The 15,916-nt window shown below is 42.4% G+C and overlaps 1 protein-coding gene and 1 long non-coding RNA gene across 5 annotated transcripts in view; both read left to right on the forward strand.

Annotated features, from left to right (window-relative positions):
• Positions 1-15,916, forward strand: part of LOC147013124 (calpain-5-like) — a 79,163-nt gene that overhangs the window by 22,442 nt on the left and 40,805 nt on the right. For all 4 annotated transcript variants that reach the window (XM_085854731.1, XM_085854734.1, XM_085854732.1 and 1 more), the window contains one exon: positions 14,014-14,222. In XM_085854731.1, coding sequence (XP_085710857.1) covers positions 14,014-14,222 — 209 coding nt within the window. The remainder of the gene's footprint in view (positions 1-14,013; positions 14,223-15,916) is intronic.
• On the forward strand, positions 4,623-11,830 carry LOC147013125 (uncharacterized). Its single transcript, XR_015051209.1, has 3 exons — positions 4,623-7,275; positions 7,695-7,780; positions 10,365-11,830. It is a non-coding gene; the product is annotated as an uncharacterized LOC147013125 (long non-coding RNA).

The raw sequence follows: 15,916 nt of genomic DNA on the forward strand, positions 1-15,916 counted from the left end.
CATTTATTTCATCATGAATGCTTCAAAATTATAGAAATTACAGAAAAACTCCACTAGAATGTAATTAAAAATGCTTAAGGCATTTGGCTTTGCGTTTGTGCTGCTCTGTGTCAGTTTCACGATGCAGGAACCAGCAGAAATCGCCCATCATGTTCGGGTTGTGCCGCCCTTGGTAACGCATCTCCATGAGTGAAATCTCTTGGTGGAATCGCTCGCCGTGCTCGTCCGAGACTGCTCCCAAGTTGTCAGGGAAGAAGTTCAGGTGCTGGTGTAGGAAATGGATTTTCAGGGACATCCTGGAGCCAAGTTTCCTGAAGGACTCCAGCAGCTGCTGCACTATTTCTTCATAGTTGTCCGCGCGCTCGTTCCCCAAGAAGTTGTCCGTCACAGCTTTGAAGCTCCTCCACGCTGCCAGCTCTTTGGGGTTTAGAGTTGTCGGAAAAGTTTCGTCCTTCATAATCTGTCGGATTTGCGGTCCAACAAAGACACCAGCCTTGATCTTGGCCTCCGACAAGGTGTTGCCAAACTTTTCCTTGAGGTAAAAACCCACGCCCATTCAGATCCATTGCCCGTACAAAACTTTTCATCAAGCCGAGCTTTATGTGGAGTGGTGGAAGGAAAACCTTGGCTGGGTCGACAAGGGCGACATGCTTCACGTTGTGTCGACCAGGTACATGCTCTTTTCGCTCTTCCCAATCTTTCTTCGTCCAGTGATTCTTGTCGTCTCTGCTATCCCAGAGACAAAGGAAGCACATGTATTTCGTGTAGCCTGACTGCAGCCCTAACAACAGCGCCACCACTTTCAAGTCTCCACAGATGTGCCAGTTGAAGTCATTGTACTTTATGGAATCAAGCAGCTGCCGCATAGTCTCATAGGTCTCTGTTATGCCGAACGCGTGAGCCAGTGGGACTGATGGTTTCTCGTTGCCATTGTGGAGCAAAACAGCCTTCAAGCTGTTCTTCCCCGAGTCGATGAAGAGGCGCCAGTCTGCAGGATCGTGATCACACCCAAGTTCTTTCAACAGACCGTTGATGTCACTGCAGAATGTCATCGTGTCTTCCATCTCAAAGAACTCAGCCATGTCTCTGTGACGTGCTCGGACCAAGGATATCTTGGTGTTAGGTTCAAGTAGATTCCACTGCTGCAGCCTTGATCCAAGCAGCTCTGCCTTCGCCTTTGACAGTGAGAGATCTCTTACAAGATCATTTAAGTCTCCCTGGTTCAGAAGGTGTGATTCTTGAGTGTCGGGTTCAAAAGGTTCATCATCACCATCCTCTTCACCACTGCTTACAGCTATGTTCTGATCAGCTGGAGGTGTTGGAACGGGGTTCTCGTCATCATGAGGCACAGGTTTACGAGCAGAGACGCAGTCAGCGTACTTGATGTGACCTTTATTCTTCTTGTTGAAGCCGGCGATGCTTGTGCAGAAGAAATAACAATCATCATGATGATTCTGCGGCTCACACCATATCATGGGCACCGCAAATGGCATGCTCGCGCGCTTGCCCACCAACCACTGAGTCAAGGTTGTGTGACAGCTTGTGCAGCAGATGTGTGGTGCCCAGCTCTGTTCTTGGTCCCCCACCTTACACCCGAAGTAGTGAAAGTAGGCGGCCTTCATTTTCATTGCTGTAGATATACTTCGCTGTTGATCTTTTTTGGTATACCGACCACAGACATAACAGAAGTTGTCAGGATGATTGGTACAGGAACGCCTACTCATCTTTATCTGAAAGAAAGAAATATAACACAAGTTAACAACAATTGTACGAAATAGACATGTTAAAGAAATATGTAAATTTCATTGAAATCCTGACTTCTAGGCAATGGGAATATTTCTGTTCCTGAAAATCCTGACGTGATACAGCAAAACGGTTATGATTTTTGAAATCAGCGTACCCAAATTAGTCTTAATCACTTTACACATCTCCAGTAAAAAATTTTTTTTGAAATTTGTTGTTCAGTGTTATTTTCGATGCTATATTCGCTTGCCTGTAAGCTGTCGAGCGGAGGTTAACGTCTTGGTACAGCTATAAACTGTGAGTTTGGTGTTTTACAGGCGGGGAGAGGCATCAGTGTGTGTGTGTGTGTGTGTGTGTGTGTGTGTGTGTGTGTGTGTGTGTGTGTGTGTGTGTGTGTGTGTGTGTGTGTGTGTGTGTGTGTGTGTGTGTGTGTGTGTGTGTCGAGGGTGAATGTCTTGCATGAGTTGAGCATGTCAGCTACTTTCAGATCCAGCATGGGTACACTCAGGGGTGAACAAACATGGTGGACAATGGCTTCAAAAAAATGAGTGTGCCCTCCTATCCAGTTCGTATAGAGATCAGTGTTCATGGCGTGAGTAGCTTCAGCCTGTAAAGCTGTGTCGTCGAAAGGACTCGATCACACCATAAAGCTGAGATGGAAAAAGGAGAGAGAAGAGAGAAATAAGATGCGAGCTGTGGTATTCTGGTGGTGAAGTAAGCTTAGTAAACCATCAGTGACCAGAGCTGTGTTGCTCAGTGAGTGGCGGCCTGCTTCGACGCAGCTGTCCTTGGGAGTGAGGGGACGCATGAAGGGGACAGTTAAGGAGGACAGTCAGGATGAGCTGTCAGGTTGATGCAGAGCGGGACGACTGGGCCTGTTCTTGGGAGTGAAGGGACGTAACAAGGGGACAGTTAAGGAGGGCAGTCAGGACGAGCTGTCAGGTTGATGCAGAGCGGGACGACTGGGCCTGTCCTTGGGAGTGAGGGGATGTATGAAGGGGACAGTTAAGGAGGACAGTCAGGACGAGCTGTCAGGTTGATGCAGAGCAGAACGACTGGGCCTGTCCTTGGGAGTAAGGGGACGTATGAAGGGGACAGTTAAGGAGGGCAGTCAGGACGAGCTGTCAGGTTGATGCAGAGCGGGACAATTGGGCCTGTCCTTGGGAGTAAGGGGACGTATGAAGGGGACAGTTAAGGAGGGCAGTCAGGATGAGCTGTCAGGTTGATGCAGAGCGGGACAATTGGGCCTGTCCTTGGGAGTAACGGGACGTATGAAGGGGACAGTTAAGGAGGGCAGTCAGGACGAGCTGTCAGGTTGATGCAGAGCGGGACGACTGGCCCCGTTCTCTCTCTTTTTCCTGTAAAGCTCCGCTCACACCAGCCTGGATGAAGCGTCCAGATGTCTCCTTCAGCAGAGGCCTTAACTCCTTTCCCTTCCTTTTCCCGAGTTTTAGTTTAACTCCCGGCAAATGTTTATTTCTTGCTTTGCTTCCCTTTCCTTACCCTGGGATGGATGGAGGATCCCCGTGGGTGTGATGCTGTATCTGCCTTTTGTATCGATTGTGTGACCTGTTGTATGTAATTAATGAAGTCCATCATTACGGCTGAGTCCCTGCATGACTTGCTTCTTGTGTCTTTGTGTCTTTTCACTTTCAGTGTACCTCGTAAGTTGATGTGGTAGGTAAATTGATTGCAATGAATTGTGTTTGACTTTGTGCCATTGTTTCATGAGGCTATGTTCTAAAAACTGCGTTTAGAATAGCAAACTTGTGTTGGAGACGACACTGGTTAAATCACAAGCCCCTTGAGGTGTCAGGGTGGCTGTCTCGAATTCAACTCCTTGAACTCAAAGTTAAGTTCAAGCTTCCAAAACAACTCGGCAAGCTTGCGGGCTTTGGCTTGGCGGGCTGGAAGGGACCCAGCCCCGACCCCCCCCCACTCCCACCATGCAAATTCTGCTGGGACAGCAGAGGACAAAGGTGCGCCTGTCTTGTCTTCCATAACAATGCATCTGGACTACATTCATAATCTAATGGTTATTTAAGCAGAAATTATATTTAACTCTTCCGAGACAGGTAATTATTATAATCTTGATATAGATAGGCCTGACGTTGGCTTAATAGTTAAGGTGGCTGGTTTAATATCTTAGGATCTTGAGGTTAAGCCCCGGTTGTGCTGTTGAATTAACACCAGGTGGGGTTGACTCAGCCTGTCATCCTTCTGAGGTTGGAAAAATGAGTACCACATTGCTGGGATGATTGAGCCATCTGAGTATCCCGTGTCGGAGTGGCGACCCGTCCAGGATTGTGCCCAATACCCCAGGAGACTGCTTCGGCAGCACTGACGCTCTGCACAGAGTATGGTCCCAATGAATTTGGATTACTTTGTGATTGGAATGAAAATATATGGAGAGATTGAGTTTAAAGCAGAATGAGGAAATTATTTGAGGGTTTCCACCTGCGACGTTGGTGGATTTGGGATTTGCAGTTTTTGTGTTGTCATGCACATTACTTCTGTCAGGGTCAGCTGCAGTAAGTTTTTTTGCCCAAGTCCTTCACGAACCGGTTGTCTATGCCTGACGTTCAACTGAAGGTGTCACAGAAATGAAGAATTTATTGGTTCTTGGTTTGGCATTCGCTGTTTCCGCATCGTCTGTTTGCTTTTGGGCTCCTCCCGTGTATGGCACGGGTATCTCACTCGTGTGTGTGTATGTATATATATATATATATATATATATATATATATATATATATATATATATATATATATATATATATATATATATATATATATATATATATATATATATATATGAAGGGCACTCGGTTGAGCGCAAACCTCCGCCACATAATGCCTGATCCACAAGAACATATCGGGCTCAATCAATACATTTTTGAAATATCATGCCATACAGTACTATATCGTTTTTGCCCCTGTCTCTCAATGGTGAAGAATCAATTAAAAAAAGCTATGAGATCCGGATCCGGATCTGGATCTTCACCAAAATTGAATCAATTCGTCGTTGTTACACCACACCCAACGTGTCCACCAAGTTTCAGCTGAATCCGTCCACAACTTTTTGAGATTTCCTGTACACAAACAAACACACAAACAGACCGAGAGGGGTGAAAACATAACCTCCTCCACCTTCGGTGGCGGAGGTAATAAGGGAGGAATGACACCACATTTGAATGCCACAATGCGACGCCACAATATCCTTTTGGATTACCATCACGACACATACCACCCAGTGGTGGTGGCAGAGGGTATTACAATTTCCTTTTTTACCTGCGTAACTCTGAGGTTAATGCATTCTTCACATGGGTAAATTTGGCCTCCTTCCCTTCTCTCTCCCCACCAACCCCCCCCCCCCAAAAAAATACAAAAAAAAACAGGAGGGGCCTGTCAAAGCCTGTCATTGTGTGTAAGATATTTCTAGCGGAAGGGACATCAGGCCGAACAGAGGGCAAAGGTGGGGTAGGTAGCGAGGCGTTAGGAAGGGGACAGGGAAGAGGGGTGGGGTAAGGATGTGTTGAAGCACTCTATGCATGCCGCACAGGTAAATTTATCTTCCTTTCCTTTTCGCCAATTTTTTTTTGTCAAACACGACAACTAATTGGTCCATCAGGGAAGCGGTGTCGGCTCTGCGAGTAACTGATGACCCACGTGTCTGTAACCTCGATTGTCCCACAGTGACATCTATATATTACCAAAACTCTCATCTTGTATGTTGGGTGGTCGGCTAGGCTACCGTTTTTCTCAGCTTTTCCGTCTGTCTGTATGTCTGTCTGTTTGTTTGTATGTAATGGACAGCTCTGGAGGCCAGAGGAGTCAACCGATTTTGATGAAACTTGACTGGTAGGTTCATACCACGATCTAGTTCTATGCTTTTGAGAACCGTTGCTATGGATGCCACCGTTGCCTTGCAACGGGACTTTGGAATTTTTGAAAAAATCCGAATTTTTTTTTTTTTGAAAATCAAAAATTGGCTTCCACGCTTTTATGCGCACTATAATCAAACTCTTTGTCAAAAATTTTCAGCCTGATCCGTCAAAAACTGTATGACTAGTATGCAATTATATAGCGACCACCCATGTCGCCTACCGGCTTGTGTATGTATGTATGTATGTATGTTCCCAAAATACAGCCAAAACGGTACACGACAGCGCAAAAATTGGCCCACATTACTCACCATTCTCCTGCGGTGCGTAGTATCAAGTTTCGTTAAACTCGGGCAATGAAAAAAATTATAAAAAATCAATTCCCGATTCATCAGGTACTCTTCGGGAGTATTTGATCAATGCAAACAACCTGAGCAGTATAGTTCGCTGGAGCTATCTTTTTATATTTTTTTTCTTGAAATGATTTATTTAAAAATCTCAAACATTTAGTACAAACAAAGAACGAACTATTTTTAGGCATAAAATAAACATCGCCATTTTGATCTAAGACTTCCGTGTTCATTAATAAATACAATTGTGTTTAGAAGATTACGCACAATGATTTCTTCGACTTTCTTTTCTTCGTTTTTTTTTTTTTCACATTGACGCACAATATCAAGTTTTGTTCAAATCGGGCAACGAAAAAAATTATTAAAAAATCATTTCCCGATTCAGTCACGTACTCTTCGGGATTATTTGATCAATGCAAAGAACCTCAGTGGTATTATATAGTTAGTTCCCTGGAGCTATCTTTTTTCTTTTTTCTTTTTTTTGAAATGATTTTTAGCTCGCCTGTTCGAAGAACAGAGAGCTATAGCGATACCCCCGGCATGAGCGTGAGCGTGAAAATGTTAAAGTTTTTGGTGCAAGCTTTTTAGAAGCTTGCCATTCATTTAATATATGTACTAGGATGCTGATATTTGGCATGGAGGTTCCTTTTGGGTATATTATTGATGTAGTGAAGTTGAAATGAAAAATAATTTCAAATGTCTTTAATTTTTGACCTGTTTTGAACTTAACTTTTTGTAGCACATCAACGTTAAAGTTTTTGGTGCAAGTTTTTTCGAAGCTTGCCATTCATTTAATATGTGTACTAGGATGCTCATATTTGGCATGGTGGTTCCTTTGGGATATATTATTGATGTATTGAAGTTGAAATTTAAAAATAATTTCAAATGTTTTAAATTTTTGACCTGTTTTGAACTTAACTTTTTTTTATAGCACATCAACGTTAAAGTTTTTGGTGCAAGATATTTAGAAGCTTGTTTCCTTTCTAATGTTTTTATCCACCACACTATTTTTTACTGATTACAATATACAAATACATATATTGCTTTAAAATTATTTGGATCAGACTTCACTGCAATGCTTTATAAAAAATATTAATTATTAGACTAGTCTTTTAAAAACGATAAATGTATAAACAGGTGAGCATTGGGTGGCTTTGACACCAACTCTGGTTTTATCAACACCTATCACAATGGGAACCCAACGGGTTCACGGGTCATCTAGTGCCCTTTAAACCTGGGGTGCAAGCCTTTGGCGATCCCGACTCAATTTCGACATATCAGTCGCATTGAACATCAACAAGGTATTGTCTGAATTATGTGTACCGTACTGTACGTACATCGATGTTCAAATGAAAGGAATGAACTTCTCCGAGGGACGTTCAAAAAGTTCTCAGAACGAGATAATCTCATTCGTCCAAAAGATGTCATGGTTTTTTTTTTTTTTAAATATATCAGTATGTAATTAATCAGGGAATTACAAAAAAATTTTTTATTGAAACATAAAAAAGTGATCGTTTCTTGCAATCATTGTGAGCATCATGTTCTGAGAACATTTTGAGCGTTGCACGTATTACTATAGTTTGAGAATTGAATAGTTTATTGCAAGTTTATGAGAAACAAAATGCTGTTCTGGTAGGATAGTCGAGAGGTACACACACTCACCTCTCAGCTGTCTAGCGTGGGTTCTAATGCTGACCCGGCTATAAACTGTGTTTCACAGGCAAACATAGTTCATCAATATGTGTGTGCCGTCCCGTCTGCCAGACCGAGCGTCCCGTCTGCCAGAATTAGTTGGTGCAAGAATCGGTGAGCTATCCCCAGCATCATGAACAAATTACAATTGCCTGCTCTACCTATACTCAGTTGAACATTGGATTGGGCCAGTTGGATCGTGAAAGACTTGGGTCAAAACTTGCCCCACCCCCCACCGGGCCAACCTCACAAGAATGTGGAAATAATTGTACCCATTAAAGGAAGAAGAAAAATTTAGGAACATAGAGTGTTTGAATAGTTATTTCATAAATAAAAACAGGTGTCCTGATGAATATGATCGTTTCATATAATTACCATTTTGTTGGCCTGGTGTTAACTTCACTTTTTAAGGTGGCTGGCTGAAGATTGTTAAGGTCTTGAGTGAATGTCCCTGTCGCACCATTGAGTGCAAGTCCCTGTCGTGCTGTTGAATTAACACCAGGCGGGTTGACTTGGTCTGTCATCCTTCTGAGGTCGGCAAAATGAGTACGTACCAGCTCACTGGTAACAGGGGAAACTGCATTAACGGCATAGCCATGCCCACAGAAAATGATGCAGCCAAGTAGCCACAGGCTGCATACGAATAAATCGAATAAATATGTTTAATCGGATGTCTGTGTGTTTGTTTGTGTTTTTTGCAAAGACCGCTGGGCCAACAACTACCAAATTTGGCACACAGACCAAGTCTGACCTGGTGGTTGTTCTAAGTGTATTTTCATGCACAACTTCAGCCTTTAAAGAGCCTGAAGAACCATAAGACCTTTTTTACATGCTTGAGAGATTAGAATACATGTTTGAGAGAAGACTTTTTGCATGCTTGAGAGAAGACTTTCTACATGCTTGAGAGATAAGATCCCAAAGACCCAGAAGACCCTGAAGACCAATGAATTCCCCAAACACAATTAAAACACTTTAATACCCCAAAAACCCTTTGGACCCCAAAGACAGTTAAGGCTCTTGAAGACCCCAAAGACCCTTTAAGTTCTCAAGGACCCTTAAGACCCCAATGACCTGTAAGACCCTTAAGACCCCAAGACCCTTGAAGATCCTTAAGACCCCTTTATCCACTGGTGTTCCTTTAAGACCCCTTTACCACCTGGTGTTCTGGCTCTCCTGCCCCCTGCACAGTTTCTCCCTCCCCACCCTCACCCCGTCGGTTCTGCCTCCGATCCACGGGCCCCATTCTCAGCCCTATGGCTCTCCTCCCACTTCTCAGTACCCCCCCCCCCCACCACCTCACCCGGGCAACGCCAGGTAACCCTGCCAGTAAATAATAATAATCACCTCCATATTGTTGCGGCCCAGCATCGCAGGGGAACCACGAGGGAGGGCAGTCTTGGGTTCCTTTCCGGACTCACCGGAATTGCAGGCCATCGCACATGAATAATTTTGTGTGGTAGCGGGTCGCTAATCGACCGCGAACGCCAATAACATGACCACGTGACTTTGGGTCATCCATCTAACAACCGTTTGCCGAAGGACACATAACCTCCTTATCGGGGATCGCGCCCTCGGTATATTTGTGTTAATCAGATTACCTACTGGATCAGGTGCAGCTGAGCGGAGCTGGCAAGTGCGTACTGGCTATGAAACAGAATTTTTAGGAATACCATCCAACCTAAGCTGGAGTGTGTGCCATGCTGGACCAATAGAGGAAAAGACAAGAATGAGTTGGGAACATTTCTAAACAGCACATTTATTTAAGACCAAAATACAAGGAAAGGTTTGTGGCTCAGTAAATGGGTTAATTGCAATGTACAGCAGGGAAAGCAAGGAATTTGTGGGGTGTGGAAAAAGGCAAACAATTTACAGAAGGAGACACAGTGCAGAGTTATCCTATTAGATCTAACACAATGTTAACTTATGCTATGACAGGCACCATCACACACACAAAAACTCGAGGAAAATTGGAGATAGCCCAAAGAGAGAGAGAGAAGCAGATGAGGAATAACGACTTGTAAATACCTGGCGTGGCCGGGAGACCAACGCAGCCCAGTAAGCTTAGGAAGGGAGAGGAGGGAGGAATACTTAGAGGTGTATGGGGTGTGGTAGTGTGAGTGCGAGTATAATGCAATGTGGGGGGTGGGGGGTGCGGCATGATGCAAGAGGAAAAAATGTGAGGTACAAGCCCGTTTGATTCCCTCCATTAGTTCGCTCTTTGGCCCTGCTCTGAAAAGAATGGTTGAACTTTGCCCGCATTGATTTCTCTTTTGTGCATGTATAGTAGATGAGAGAGAGGGAGTGAGAGAGTGCGAGAGAGAGAGTGTGTGCGAGAGAGAGAGAGAGAGAGAGAGAGAGAGAGAGAGAGAGAGAGAGAGAGAGAGAGAGAGAGAGAGAGAGAGAGAGAGAGAGAGAGAGAGATATATATATATATATATATATATATATATATATATATATATATATATATATATATATATATATATATATATATAGATTGAGATAGATGGTATAAGAAAGATGCATGAAAAGAAAGACCCTGTCCTATTTGTGTAAGAATCTGTATGCGTAAGTGTCGATTTAATCGAATGAGCGTCGATTGGAATGGAGCAGGCCTGGCTCGTAGCAGCAACGTGTGACCTCATGCTTTATCACGTGAACTCGTGGCACCCCGTGCTCTGTGCTGCTGTCTCCCCAGCGAGGTCCGATGTCTGGCAAGTGCTGCTCTGGCTCGTCCTCTCCCTGTCCCTGGTGATCTGCCAATGATGAACTGCTCTCCGATCTCCAACTGCTCTCCGATCTCCAACTCTGGCTACTAACTGTTCAGAACTGCTCTTCTTATGAGCCTGGATAAGGGGAGGAGCCAAAAAAATCGGAACAAAAGGGGCTGTAAGCGAAATCACGCTTCCCCACTGGTCTCTTGTGGTTGTGTCCACGTCCACTGGGCCCCAAAAACGAAAAATGGCTCAGTCGCTCGCTGACCCTGTTATGCATCGGCGCTTCAAATTTAACAAGGGGCCGTGGTTTTTGGACGCGCTCTCCAGCCCCAAACATGCGCTGGTTTCCATTCAAACATGGCATTTTAGGGAAATCCCTGTGCCACCGTAGGTCCTTAAACAAGTTCCAGCGCACATTTGGGCTTCGAGTTATGCCCAAAAATAACCAGACCTACTTCTCCTCCGGGTTCTTTGAGGCTATGGTAAGAGTTTGATGACCATGTGGCAGTTGCGGCGGTTGTAGAGTAGTGTGAACATGTGGAATTTGTAGTGAGAGAGGATTGTAATGTAGCATTGTGGGGAAGAGGTTGAAGTTCGTTGTAATGAAATTGTGAATAAAGGTCGCATTTGCAGTGGGAATGTATAAGCATGGGTTGTTGTGAGGATTTTTATTAGTCGAATGAAGTGGTTGTGGTGAGCGTGGTATTTTTGGTGAGCGTGGTATGTTTGGTGAGTGGAATGAAGGTCTAAAGCGAAAAGGCGGTTGAGAATAGGCGCACAGTTTTGAATGGAAAATTGTCACGCAAATGCACGAATAGGCCGGTCACAGCATGAATGTACTGGAGGTGCTCGCACTGCATCTGCTTAGTTTCCATTGATTGGCGTGTGTGCTTGCTTGCATGTTTCGTGTGAGAGAAAGGTGTAGCAAAGAGTGAAAAAAAAGAATGGAAGAATTGCGAGATTTACAGGTTATAAGAGATCAAACTGAGGGAGTCCCACACAACGCATATTTCCCCTTTACCCACTAGACATATGGAAAGGACAAACTAATACACATACTATTGAAATAACTGCCTTGAGATCGCTGTATGTTGTGTGCCATTGCCTTGGAGGCATGCGGTTTTACAGAACCACAACAATATTATGTACAAGAGAGAAATAAAAATTAATAGACGACCCATGAACCCAGTGGGTTCCCGTTGTGACTGCGGTTGTTGAAAAAAATCATTTCAAGAAAAAAAAAAGAGAGCTCCAGCAAGCTATACCGCTGAGGTTGTTTGCATTGATCAAATACTCCCGAAGAGTACTTCATTGAATTGGGAATTGTTTTTTAATTTTTTTTTTGTTGTTGCCCGATTTGAACGAAACTTGATACTGCACACCGCAGGCGAATGGTGAGTAAGGTGGCCCTAAAATGTTTGCGCTATCATGTACCGTTTTGGCTGTATTTCGGGAATATACATACATATATATATATATATATATATATATATATATATATATATATATACATACAAGATGAGAGTTTTAGTAATATATTAGATGACCCGTGAACCCGTTTGGTTCCCGTTGTGACAGCGGTTGATGAAAAAAAAATCATTTCAAGAGAAAAAACAAAAATAGGTCGCATTCAATTTTAAGGTGGCTGGTAGCCACCTAAGGTAGCTCCAGCGAACTATACCGCTGAGGTTGTTTGCATTGATCAAATTTTTCCGAAGAGTACTTGACTGAATCGGGAAATGATTTTTTAATATTTGTTTTCGTTGCCCGATTTGAACAAAACTTGATATTGCGTGTAAATGTGAAAAAAAATACGGAGAAAAGAAAGTCGAAGAAATTATTGTGCGTAATCTTCAAAACACAATTTTATTTATTAATGAACACAGAAGTATGAGATCAAAATGGTGATGTTTATTTTAAGCTTACATTGTTCTTTGTCTATGCTAAAAGTTTGAGATTTTAAAATAAATCATTTCAAGAAAAAAAAGATGGCTCCAGCGAACTATACCGCTGAGGTTTTTTGCATTGATAAAATACTCCCGAACAGTACTTGACTGAATCGGGAATTGATTAAAAAAAAATTTTCGTTGCCTGATTTGAATTAAACTTGATATTGCATGTCAATGTGAAAAAACAACGGAGAAAGGAAAAAAAAGAAGATAGCTCCAGCGAACTCTACCGCTGAGGTTGTTTGCATTGATCAAATACTCCCGAAGAGTACTTGACTGAATCGGGAATTGATTAAAAAACTTTTTTTTTCGTTGCCTGATTTGAATGAAACTTGATATTGCGTGTCAATGTGAAAAAACAATGGAGAAAAGAAAAAAAAAGATAACTCCAGCGAACTATACCGCTGAGGTTTTTTGCATTGATAAAATACTCCCGAACAGTACTTGACTGAATCGGGAATTGATTAAAAAAAATTTTTTCGTTGCCTGATTTGAATTAAACTTGATATTGCATGTCAATGTGAAAAAACAACGGAGAAAGGAAAAAAAAGAAGATAGCTCCAGCGAACTCTACCGCTGAGGTTGTTTGCATTGATCAAATACTCCCGAAGAGTACTTGACTGAATCGGGAATTGATTAAAAAACTTTTTTTTTCGTTGCCTGATTTGAATGAAACTTGATATTGCGTGTCAATGTGAAAAAACAATGGAGAAAAGAAAAAAAAAGATAACTCCAGCGAACTATACCGCTGAGGTTGTTTGCATTGATCAAATTCTCCTGAAGAGTACTTGACTGAATCGGGAATTGATTTTTTAAAGAATTTTTTCGTTGCCCAATTTCAACGAAACTTGATACTGCACACCGCAGGCGAATGGTGAGTAAGGTGGCCCTAAAATTTTTGCACTATCGTGTACCATTTTGGCTGTATTTTGGGAACATATATATATATATATATATATATATATATATATATATATATATATATATATATATATATATATATACATAAGCCAGGTGTTTGCACAGTGGTTAGGGCAGCGGCTTGGGATCCAAAAGGTCCTGAGTTCAAGCCCCGTTGGGCCACTGAATTAATACACCAGGGGGTTGACTCAGCCTGTCATCCTTCCGAGGTCGGCAAAATGAGTACCAGTGTACTGGGCCGGTGTATACCCTGGTTAAAATAGGTGTACCATATCCCTGTGTCATAAGAGGCGACCAGGGTTGCGTCAGGAAGGGCATCCGGCGTAAAACATGTGCCAAATCACTATGCGGATCATACTGATGATCCGCTGTGGCGACCCCTAACGGGAGCAGCCGAAAGAAGAAGAAGATATACATATATATATATATATATATATATATATATATATATATATATATATATATATATATACTTACATAATAACAAGATGAAAGTTTTAGTAATCTATAGATGGGCGGGGGGAGGGGGGGTGTGAATTCCACCATCTTGCACACACATATGTATATATATATATATATATATATATATATATATATATATATATATATATATATATATATATATATATTATATGAGTATCTACGTATATGCACTCAGATGGAAATATTTGTCTGGTTTCACATTAGTTTGTGTAACTGGATAAATGTCTTATGTAATTTGTTAATTGCATTGGCTCCGATACCTCCCATCAAACTACAGGTGATTCCAGATGTGGAAGGACAGGAATGGGATCGAGTCTCTCCTCGCTCCCATCCTGGTATCTTCCGCTTCGTGTTCTGCCGCTTTGGGCGACGTGTGGAGGTCGTAGTGGACGACAGACTTCCCACAATACAAGGAAAGCTTCTCTACTGCCATTCCAGTGATGCAAACGAGTTCTGGAGTGCCCTGCTAGAAAAGGCCTATGCTAAGTAACTACCTTTCACATAAATACCTGCCCCCCCCCCCCGTTTGTGTGTGTGTGTGTGTGTGTGTGTGTGTGTGTGTGTGTGTGTGTGTGTGTGTGTGTGTGTGTGTGTGTGTGTGTGTGTGTGTGTGTTTAACAATGAATTTGCATCAAGTATATCTAGTGAGGGCTGGCAGGATGGGCTGGAGGCACACAAACTCACCTCTGGCAGGATAGCCTGGGTTTGAATCTTGACCCAGCTATAAACTGTCTTCCTAGTGTTTCACAGGCAGGGTGATTCATCAATGTGTGTACCATCCCTTGGGTGGATGTGAAAATCACGTTCCGTCTGCTAGCATTAGTTGGTGCACATTTTTCCTTCACGTTCCTTCAACATTTGCATGTTGAAGATCCCACAGTGCCCTTTGCAAAGAGCAGGTGAACTATCACCGGCATCCTGAACAAATTCCAAATTCCTGCCCTAACTATGCCCGAGAAGGACTTTAACAGATTATGGTACATCAGAATCAGAGATATCTCGTGTGGGCCTCTCTCTGAGAAGTCTCAAATTGTTTGGCCAAAACATCCAAAATGTAGCTGTACCCAGCTGATAACCAAGTCATAATGACATCAGATCACAACCAGGTTTCACTGGAAAGCTCTCAATAAGTTACAGATTAAATTACTTGACAGTTTTGCATATTTTCCCACGGGTGTAAAACAGAGGCATGCCATCCAAGTTTGTTATCTCGATTTGTTATCGAAAGAGGCCTGGGAATTTTCATCGGATAGGCCAGTATGTTGCTGCAATTTCCACATTGAGTGTGGTGTTGCTGTGGTTAAAATCCAAGTTTGAGAAAGCGTAAACTTGTCCACAAACATTTGATGTGATTGACAAAATACCTTGCTGTTCGTGTTTAAGTGTGAGGAGGAGAATGAGAATGAGAATGCTTTGCACTATTTATTTTTTCATTATAATTGGTTTGCATTCTAGCTTTATAAACTTTCCAAACAAATTATAATTGGTTTGCATTCTAAATTTATAAACTTTACAAACAAATTATAATTGGTTTGCACTCTAAATTTATAAACTTTACAAACAAATTATAATTGGTTTGCACTATAACTTTATAAACTTTACAAACAAATTATAATTGGTTTGCACTATAACTTTATAAAGCGTGATGTTGACTTTGCGGTTAAGGTGGTTGGCTTGGGAATTTAGGGTCCTGCGTTTGAGCCCCTGTCGCTGTTAAATTAACACCCCTTGGGTTCACTCAGCCTGTCATCCTTCTGAGGTCAGTGAAATTAATAACAGTGTACTGGGGTAATAACCATTTGGGGTAACCTGCGTCCGAGTTGTGACCCGTTCAGGACTGTACTCCTTGCCAATTAAACTTCCTCGGCAGCCCGACGTGCCTTTTATGGCACGAAAGGAATGGTATTATTATTATAACTTCTTCAACTTCACAAACAAATTATAATTGGTTTGCACTCTAAATTTATAAACTTTACAAACAAATTATAATTGGTTTGCACTCTAAATTTATAAACTTTACAAACAAATTATAATTGGTTTGCACTATAACTTTATAAAGCGTGATGTTGGCTTTGCGGTTAAGGTGGTTGGCTTGGGAATTTAGGGTCCTGAGTTTGAGCCCCTGTCACTGTTGAATTAACACCCCTTGGGTTCACTCAGCCTGTCATCCTTCTGAGGTC

Source organism: Eptatretus burgeri, chromosome 14 (assembly GCF_056783735.1).
Source record: "Eptatretus burgeri isolate ZD-2024b chromosome 14, Ebu_testis_v1, whole genome shotgun sequence".
NCBI lineage: Eukaryota > Metazoa > Chordata > Myxini > Myxiniformes > Myxinidae > Eptatretus > Eptatretus burgeri.